The 10,376-nt window shown below is 37.6% G+C and overlaps 2 protein-coding genes across 7 annotated transcripts; one reads left to right on the forward strand and one right to left on the reverse strand.

The window, feature by feature from the left end:
* Positions 1–691: 691 nt before the first annotated feature.
* On the forward strand, positions 692–1,238 carry SIUP1 (stress induced protein). Its single transcript, NM_001281055.1, is given in 1 exon segment — positions 692–1,238. A coding segment is annotated over 1 exon segment (495 nt). The 5' UTR covers positions 692–712; the 3' UTR covers positions 1,208–1,238.
* Positions 1,239–2,246: 1,008 nt separating this feature from the next.
* LOC100246520 (homeobox protein knotted-1-like 13) lies at positions 2,247–8,470 on the reverse strand. 6 transcript variants are annotated; one of them, XM_002265458.5, is made up of 6 exons: positions 7,294–8,470; positions 4,722–4,842; positions 3,273–3,466; positions 3,072–3,203; positions 2,839–2,975; positions 2,247–2,749 (listed from the first exon to the last, which is right to left on the reverse strand). In XM_002265458.5, the coding sequence occupies exons 1-6, from the start codon at positions 7,996–7,998 to the stop codon at positions 2,746–2,748; spliced, it is 1,293 nt and encodes a 430-aa protein (XP_002265494.1). In that variant the 5' UTR covers positions 7,999–8,470; the 3' UTR covers positions 2,247–2,745. The 6 variants fall into 6 exon arrangements, with proteins under 6 accessions (XP_002265494.1, XP_010656543.1, XP_010656542.1 ...); XM_010658241.3 differs by having other exon boundaries at positions 2,247–2,757; positions 7,294–8,469; XM_010658240.3 differs by having other exon boundaries at positions 2,247–2,760; positions 7,294–8,469.
* Between the last annotated feature and the right edge of the window lie 1,906 nt (positions 8,471–10,376).

The raw sequence follows: 10,376 nt of genomic DNA on the forward strand, positions 1-10,376 counted from the left end.
AGAAGGAGATCCATTTTCATTATTTTCTTAAAAAAAATGCAATTTTGAGCTTAAACTCCAAGCCCGGACTTAGAATCATAGTTGACCTACTATTTTCTTCCAAAATCTTTTAAATAATGTAATAGTTTTAAAATTATTAAATAATAAGATATATAATTTTTTATGATGGATAAAATTAAATAATATGTTTTTTTTATTTTTAATACATATCTTCCTATTTAAATATTATATATTTTATTTAATTAAATTTAAAATATGAATTCATTTACATTTATCATGGTATTTAATTTAATAATATCAAACAATAAATTATCATGATTTAATTTTGATAATAAGATTAAATTTATTATATTTTAAAATTTTAATAAAATATAAATTGAATATTTATGGAGTGAAGGATGTGTAGTCCTCCATTTTAAGATACCGCGTGCCAACTGCCCACCTTTATTAATGCTTAATCATAATAATAATTCCACTATGTAAAAGCGTTAGGAGAAGAGTCAAAACGCCCGCCCAACATCCTTTCCTACTTATCCAATTCGCCTTCTTCCCCTTCAGCATTTTCCTGGGAAAAAGAAATAATATGAAGGGGTGTATTCCGCGTATCCCGACTCTTCAGCCTCTATTTCCTGGATATTTCCTCTCCATTGGGTGATATATATCTTATATATTAAGAGTAGTCTCTTGTGTTTTCATACATCTTGTTCATCGTATGGCTACTTCTCAAGGGAAACCTACTTTCATCAACAACGATTCCCCCTTACCGACCCATGTGGAAGTAGAAGAAGAAGAGGAACGAGGCAATCTCTATGAGTACCAAGACCCCGTTTCTGCTGATGGGTGCGGGTGCGGCTGTTTCAGGCTCTTTGGCTTCAACTCTGGTTGGAGCCACGACAACAACGAAGATGGGCATCTATTCCAGGCGAGAGGAGAGAGGATAAACACATGGTGGGTGAAGAAACTGAAAAAGGCGAAGGAGTTCTCTGAGGTATTGGCTGGGCCCAAGTGGAAGAACTTCATCAGGAAATTGGGTGGATATTTCAATAACAAGAAGAATAAGAAGAATCGATTTCAGTATGATGCAGAAAGCTATGCTCTGAATTTCGATGATGGTGGTGATTTTGATACAGAAGAAGATGGTCTGCTTCCTTCTTCCTCCAGGTTTCCTCCTCATTTTCCCCAGCAACCACCACGACCTGGATCATAACATATCACTCCTGATGGTATTGGATTCAACCACTCCCCCTTTCTTCTATTTGCTTTGTGTTCAGTTTCATTTCACTTAATTCAATTCTTCGAAATTTGAACAAGACTGTTTCACAATTACCATAGTATTGGTTTTTGCTTTTGTTTTGGCTTCACTCTTAGAGCCGCCCTTTCTTTGCTTGTGAAAAGATATATTTAATTTTGAGATGCCGTGCCTTTCTTGCTGTCTAAAAAATATTCTCAAAAATAAATTTGTGGGCGGAGGAGAACTCTGTCAAACATTAGCGCTCTGCCTTGTCTCGCCAATTGAGAAAAGTCAGAGACAAGTTGCGCTCCTGACTAATATCCTCTCCCTTTCATGTATGGTTTTCTCTCAAATTAAATCATTTTGTATAGTTGCCAGAATGGAACGGTCTCGATATGGGAAAAAAAATTATAACAGGATGCGATATTATCTGAAATTTAGTGCCAGCATTCTCATCATGGGAGGAGGGTTGGTGTCCTCCAAGATCATGGCAACTACCCCACTATTGATAAGAGAATAAGCTTCTAGGAAAATCTAAGGTATACGACTGGTAACCATCGAATAAAAATTTCCAACGGTTAAACAAAGGTACAAATAAATAGGACCAAGATAGAAAATTATAAACAATTGGACTTTCCCATTGCTTATAACTAAAAGAAAAAAGTAGGTGAAGATGAAATTGCATGGAAGGAAAGAAATGAACAAGAACATAAGTGGAAGTTGATTTCCAGAATGAGAAGTTGAAAACAAAAACAAGATGAGCATTTGAAATATTTGTTGCTTCCCATGAGGCCTGCTTACCAGGCAAGAATATTACAAGTTCCTCCACACCGCACATGGCTTCGGTTCCATTTTGGCTGGCTTTCACAAGGGGGCCCCTATATATCGTACAATCACTAATTATAGCATGCCCTACCTTCCCTCACTAACTACCTTCTTCTCTTGGTCAGCTAACTTATCATTTGAATCATTTCTAATTCAATAACCGCTACTACTTGTAAGACAGTAGGGAAAATCACCAAGGAAAGAGATTATTACATAATACACCCAATAGCTATAACCATTCTTATTCACAGATATAGAAGCACAAAGCAAAAGCCTCAATCCGACCAGGCAGGGTACAAAAAGGGAACTATTCAAACTGATCTTGTTCTAGTCTTATATGCTTAAAATTTAAACCTCGTAAATGAAATCGTGCGTGCTACAGATATCATATGTGCGCCTTGCCTTCAAGCATACTTTCAACTGGTACCACTTGGGGTGTTTTAAGTCAACCATTTGAAGGTATCAAACACCAGCCTCATTTACATGACTAGGTTTTTCTGTATGAGCAAAATAAGATTTGCCAAAGAGTCTTCACAAAACTTCCCAAGCAACCCAATTCTTGACTGTTATAGTGGCTCTCCACGTGCATGTTGATGCTGCATGTCCCACCGGTTTTGGGCACAAGAAGAGGGTTACAAGGGGCTTGACATTTGAATTTGTCCATTTACAAAAAGTGATCATTGTTGATTTCACCTGCATTACTTCTTTTCCAAATTAAAGTTGGCAAAAGGCTCTCAAGGAAAGCAGATTCCAGAAATGCAACACAGCATTAATCAGCCTACCTCTTTCGCTTGGTCTTCAAAACTGCAGAAGATGAAGGATTGCTGTGCCAATTCCGTTTCCTTTGGTTGATGAACCAGTTATTGATCTGCTTTAAATGCAAGCCTGTTTCCTGCACCAGTCGTGCTTTGTCTTCCTCCTAAAACAATATTTAAAGCAAATGGGAGTTTGTAGAGTTTCAAAAGAAAAAGACCCTCGTGTTAAATGACAGCCAAAAGAAGATTAAGTAACACACTGTTGGATAAGGCCACTTGGAATGTGATTGCCACCAGGCTTTCAAGAGGGAGGTAGTGTCACCAGGTAGTTTTCCAGCTCTTCTCTTACGAAGAATTTCCTCTCTAATGTCCACAATCTTTTCCTTGTATCCCTGAAAACCGGATTTGATTATCCTTATTGGATTCATATAAGCAATACAATGAAATTGATGTATGCTTACCTGTTTGAGCTCATGCTTCAACTCTTGCCTGACACGCTCCATCAAGGACCTTTCGGTTTCAGTTGGAACAAGAGGGCCAAACCCCATGCTGTCTGGCCCATCCAGACTTCCATCAAACAAGTTGATCTCACTATCTGCCTGGTCATCTTCATCATCAGACATTGTTGCACCAGTGCCTTCACCTGGTGATACACCTGTTTGTGCACCATGGCTGGTTACTCAGAATTTAAATTGATGGTGGATGCAGTGGCATCAAAATGAAATGAAATTGGAAGCACTCTTATGAAGAGAGTAGGAGTGGGGATCATGCAAACAAAATATTCACTGTTTATTGAGTTACAGTCATTGGCCAAGGGCAGGAGTCCTAAATTTTAACTGGCTTTATGGAATATATTTTCATGCTCATAAACAGTAGAACAAATATCCTCACACGAAAAACAATAACAGTGTTGGGGAAAATAAATTGTAATCCAAACAATGGTAATAAAACGACAGGAGCAATCATTTTTTGTTTCATTAATAAAAAATAAAAAACATTATCACATCCAAGTCATTAGCATATGGAATAACAGGTATCATTAATGGTCGTAATACAAAAAATGATTGGAAAATGGAAACAGAAATGCAATTCAAACAAGCAATTGCCAACTGATTGCATAGGACTCCAAGTCCAAAGGGAACCCAAAGCATGCACTACTAAAAAGACATGCAATAGGAAAGACAGTAACAAGCTCATCTTTCAAGGAGCACGGAAGAGCTGATGACTACTTGATCAAGAAACAGAGACCAAAAAAATAATGCAACCTGATTGATAAAATAGTATGTCTTAATGATTTTGAAGATATTTAAATTGATAAAAATAAAAATAAAATAAAGTAAAGAACAAAGATTGCTGCTGAAATCGGTGTTTAGTCTCAAAAGAAGAGAGGTGACAGAAATGCCAACGAATGCATTCAACTGAGTCTTCCTTAAATCACATTGGATGGGCTTCAATAATAAAAATTAAAAACAAAGCTTGAGTTTGTGATTGAAGATGTTACAGATTTGAGGGGGAGGGGAGGGGGTTTGTGTGTGGGGATTAGATGAGATGTGACATTTTTTATGCATATTAATACATTTGAATCCAAAATTATTCCTGGTATAAGGATTAGAACAGCTTAGGCCCAAGTGAAACAATGTGACATAAGGGTCACATAGGGGTGAGTCAAGTTATCCCACCAACACAGGATACTTGCAAGATGTAAGAGTGTTGAACAGTTAACAACCAAATAAATTATCAAGCCCTATGCAAAGAAAAAGAAAAAAATATATACACAATAACAGAAACATGAAACAAGCACTGCAAATGTCACATTCTATTATGTGATTCCACAAGCCATATTGCGTGCACGGTGCTGCTGGAGGAGGATGGGTAAGGAGGATAAGACAAGAGAAAGAAGAAGAAATCACCTGTTAAACTTTGTAGAGATTGCTCAAGCTCCCAACAAGCCATTACGGCTTCCATAGCATGAACACGGACGTGTTGTTGCAATTGTTCTTTAAATGAACACAGCAATAGAACATAATGTGTCTACATCAGAAGGAACAAAGACAAGAGAAGAAAGGGAAAAGGGAGATTCAGATAAAAATAACAAAATTATCATTTCATAAAAATTAGGAGTAACAAAAGTTCAATAGAAAAACTGCTGAATTCTCAACAAAATGAAATTGTACTTCACCAAAATAATTGTACTGTGCATGTGAATATACAGTGCAAACCACAGTTCAGCCCAGAGAAATTTTTGGAGCTTCTTTTTGACAGGTGCAATTTTTGGAACTATCCTTTCTCCATGATACAATGAAGGAAAAGTACAGATTTGTTCAGATGTCAGCCTATATGTATCCAAGTAAAACACTGATATCTTGCAGTTCTTGCAAGAATTGATGGTGACATAAACAAGCAGCAACTACTTAGATCACAGTTCATACGGAAACTAGCAGCTTAAATTTACTTTCACAACAGATCTGTTGAGGACAATCGTCATTTGATGGAAATTAAAACAATGAATATCAATGCAAGCAAGATAACATCTTGAGATAAATATTGGGTCTGAGATGCCAAATACCTTTCAAAATGTAGCACCCAGCATATTAGGAAGACATAAACCCTTCAATGATGTTCACCATTTTACTCATATAAATATTTCCTTATGATGTTTCCTATACTCTGCTTTGATCGAGCGATATAAATCCATTTCCTGCTTCGCATGGGAAGGAATCACCACACCACTTCTCAAGAGTCTATTTTAGCCATAAGTAATGCTGGCAGCAGTGATCAAATATCAAAATAGATGCAATGGCCCCAACATTTTGCACATGCATCATATAGAAGTCTTCTCTAGAAGCTCGTTTGTGTGGAAAGCTAGCTCATATTAACATCTCAAAGTACCCAAGGCACACATACACTTAAAAACCTGTGCTCAATAAATATGGGCCAGAAATTTGTAATATAGAATCAGATAATTTTGCAATATTTATTAGCTGCTTGGACAATATCTACAAATGACAGCAGCTCATGATACGGAGGAAAGGACTACTATTTATAAGCACCCTACATCATAACGAATGGCTAGGATTTGATTGGCACATAAGTCATGCCTTCAGCAGTTAGGAGAATCTAAGACATTTTTTTAGGCTATTCCCACCTCCTCAATGGACAACTTAAAGCTAACTAGAATCATCCAGCCTCCTCCCTTATGTCTAAGACTGCTTAGAGTTCTCCAGAATCTTCCACACGGTTGATATAAAAAAAAATCAATGCTAGCTTTGCCTACTGCTTATGCTGTTGACATGGCTCCCAAAGGTCATAGAAGAGGTTTGCTGGACTAGCATGAAGAAACATCCAGTTTTAATAACCAGAAATGCTCCCTTTCATTTGAGAAAAAGATCAGCAAAAGGTCCTGCCATTTTCAAACAACAGAAAACTTCTAATGGTTTTCTAGGTTACAACCGTCGTATCCCTCAGCTTTTTGAACAGCCAAATGAAGGGTAAACTTAGTAGGAAAAAATCATTATTTTTGACTTACATGTTGTAGGACAACTACACTAACTTTTAGTGATATCCAAAACAGCAATCACACTCTCTAGAACTTAGAAGATTCTAGCTACATGGGCATATGGAAAAGTGCTAATTTTTTAACATAAGTTGTGGAAGACCAAGTTGTATTCAATAAGAACTTATGTCTCTTTAGGCATCAATATCTAGAAATATAATATTTATAATTATTTGAGGAAATAAATTAATTTCATGAAACTCAGTGTTCCTTCCATAAAATAATTTAACTTCTGAAAATTTACAAATTGAGAGGAAAACAATTAATTATATGATTTCGGATAGGCTCCTTTATTGAAGACGAATAAATCTGGCATGGATTATTGAATATGGACCAAACACAAACCCTAATACTAAATGCTTATCCAGTTATGGAGTAAGGCCAGGAACCCAGAACAAATTCTGCAGGTTACCAAGGATTAGACCATCTAGCAAGTGGAGAAATAAGACATCTTCAGCAAAGAGATTCTTCAAAGCACTCCAAAAGCTAATTATTAGAGTGCTGAAGAACTGAGCACTGAACAGCTGGATTCTTGTAATGATGCGACATGGGAACATTCTGATTAATGTCACAAGGATAAGCTTTTGTACGGTTATTATGAGAAACCATACACCATCCTTCGAATGAGAGATGAAAATAATAGCAACAGGCCTATTGCTTCACTCACTCTCTTCTTTACCCATCTCAAATTCAACTCATAGGGAAAAATCAATCAAACATGAAACTCGTTTTCCTTCTGAATTTATACTTTGGTGGAAAACAAAAGGTTATTGCTTAAGTTCAAATTTTTAAGGTGAACGAATGGCATTAATCACAAAAATCAGTGAACAAGAGCATTCAATTTTCACAATCCAATTCAAACGAGTACGGAAGAGCTGCTTAGATGAATGAATCAAATGACAACATAATGAAAGAAATAATGTTCTCACCATGAACTGATCGAGCTCCTTATCATCCAAAGGCTGATTTGCAAGGACCGAATACTTGGTTACAACGCCCTGAGATTGCGCCAGCTGCGCATCGATCCTCGGCAACTGGTCGACAGGCGTCGCGATTCGGAGGCATGAAACGTGAGCGGAAAGCAACTGTTCATACAAAGGATGGGCCAAGATATCGGCTTTGTACCTCGCATTTTCCCAATTCCCTCCAGAATCACAATCCAGCATGTCCTCACCATTGTTATCGCCCCGGTTCTGATTGTTCCCTCCGTTTCTCTTCTCCTGATTACCGTTCAAATCCGCCGATATAGCAGCAATCACGGACCCGCTAGACACCGGAACGTCGTCGTTTTGGGCGCCCACGTTGCTCATCGATCGCGAGAGCCACTGGTTGGTCGTCGTCGTGGCCGTCGCCGGAGAGGACGTCGAATCCGAATTCGTCTGCAAGTGGAGGAAGCTCCCATCGGCGTATTGACTCTGCTGCCGCAGAATTGCGTTGTTGAGCCACGTCGGGCCGCCGCCGCCGCCTCCTCCTCCCAGCTGCTGGTGACTAGGCGGTTTTCCGGCACCATCGGAAGACGACTGGCCTAGCTGCTCCGGCAATATTCCCCGCAAAACGGCCGTGTTCTCAGTCAAGTGCGAGTCCGTGAAATGCTGGAGAGCCATATCGTGGGAGAGCTGGTTGTGAAACGCCATCAAATAAAAGCGGTTTCACGGCCACTAACTCATCACGCTCCGCTTTATATATATACACACACCCTTATACGAAGAAAACGTAGCCATAGGGAGAGAGAATGTGTCACTCTTCGCTACAAACGTAGCCTAGAGAGAGAAGTGGTTTTTCAAAAACGCTAGTGGTTTAGTGGTGGTGGCTACGGCTAGTCGGCTGCAGACGCCGCCCAATTTCAGAGGTGGAAAAGGTTTGGAAAAGCTCTTTTTGGAGGAGACTTTTGGTTGGCACGAGCATCTAGGATGGTAATCGGACGGTTACATGTTGAGACACGTGGAATAGGGTCGCTGTGATACTGGAGGTGTAATAAGACAAAGATATGTCTACGATGTTAGGGGGGAGCTACTCCACGTTAATTTAATGCGGCTGAGCTGTGGCTCCATCCTGTTGGGTGCCCTAGCCTGTTTACCACTTGTTTGGAAACTGAGAAGAAAATTCAAAATAGTGCCAAAGCCAAGACTTATCAAGAAATTTGTATTAAACGCTTGGTTAGGTTTTTAGATGGTACGTTGTAGGGTCCGTTTGCTCTACTTGCGCCCACCATTCAGATTTTTTCCATTTTTTTTCCGTCACAATATTTACAACATAAAAAAAAAAAAATTTATACCAAATGTATTAACAATTTTTTTATTTTTAAAAATAATAATAATTTTAATTTCTATATAAATTATATGAATTAAAATAAAAAAAATATTAATAATTTTTATAAAACAGGTCAAAAATGGAAATTATTATCAAGATTTTTAAAACTTAATGGTATATGTTTTTAATACGTATTTTTATACTCTAATGAAGAAATGAATTAGCTATGGATTTTTATTTTTTATTTTTAAAAATCAAATCCAGGAAGATAATATATAATAACATTTTAAAATAATGACGTGGCAAGGATCTATCGGTAAGTTGGTCCCAAGGAGAGACAAATGAGCTGCATGGAGCCAAAACCCCAAATTACGTTCCCTCCGGAAAGCGACCTTGGCAGACACGCGTCGAGCGTAAGTTAAACTGGACCACAGGGTGGTCCCCACATCGAAGCACGCGCCATCCAACCACCAATTACAATCCTACGTCTGTAGAAAAGGCTCGTGGGAGTGGGGACCGCGGAAAATTTTGACAATTCCGGGAGTGGGAGGGGCGCGTCGGTGGGTGGCGCTGCCGAGTCCACGCGCCAAAGGGGAGAGGAGCCCCCCCACCGTACCAAAGCCGAAAGGCGTGGGAGGTGTGGGCCCAGCGGTATACTACTGCCAACTTCTGGTGGGCCCCAGGTCTCGACTGAGACCACGTGTCGTGACGTAGAATGGTCCCCTACCTACTCGCTTTGTCCTGCCCTCAGCTGGACGGCAATTCCACCCATTCCCAACTCACTCCAATTTTGCTTTCTCCATTTTTTTTTCTTTTTTTCTTTTTTAATCTTTTTATAAGTTTTGTTTTCTGGTGACTGGAATTTCCAACTCTATCTCCATTCTCAACTACTTATCGACGTGGCCGATTATTCTAATTATTTAACTGATATTTGTTTGCTTGATTCTTTGCTTCTATATATCTCCTTCCTATAATGATCTATTACACAGTACTTCATTAGCGTACAGCTTTATGTTACGACTCACACTTTATTACCTCAAAGACATCGAAATACCTATAAAATTATTATAAATACTTAGATATTTCAGTCCATAATTTGTATATATTAGTCTATCTTTTTTTTGGCTTATCCTACACCATATAATTAATAGGATATAACATAAAATAAGAAATATCGAGTTTATTTGGTCATATACTTTAAAAATAATCTTTTATTTTTAAATTAAAAATAAATAAAATTTATAAAAAATTATTTTATGAAATTTTATTTTTTATATTATGAATTTTTGTTTTGCTATATATACCGTCGATATCATTATCTTATATATTTATTAAGATTATTAATTTACCAAGGATTTATCGTATTTGAGAAAGCAACGTTATGAGGTGGGATGGCTTTGCCACTCAAAACTTTTTGTCCCCCCCGTATTTTCCCACCACCTCCTCTTTCCTCACCCATGGGAGAATATGATTCCATACATCAATGGCAGTTACTTTTTCCTATCATTACAATAATTTTTATTTAAAATATTTTTAATAGAAGTATTTTTTGAGAAATATTTATTTAAAAAAATTACCTATAAAATGTTTCTTTATAAAATATTATAAATGATTTTTCAAAATTTTAATAATGTTTTCTAAATTTGATCAGGCACGTCATCTTTTTTCAAAAACACATTTTAAATTAAAGGGGTTCTTTGAATCATGGTCAAACAAAGTCTTAAGAGTTAGAGTGGTTTTAAGAACAACTTTGAGTTTTAAA

This window comes from Vitis vinifera, chromosome 11, assembly GCF_030704535.1.
Source record: "Vitis vinifera cultivar Pinot Noir 40024 chromosome 11, ASM3070453v1".
Lineage (NCBI taxonomy): Eukaryota > Viridiplantae > Streptophyta > Magnoliopsida > Vitales > Vitaceae > Vitis > Vitis vinifera.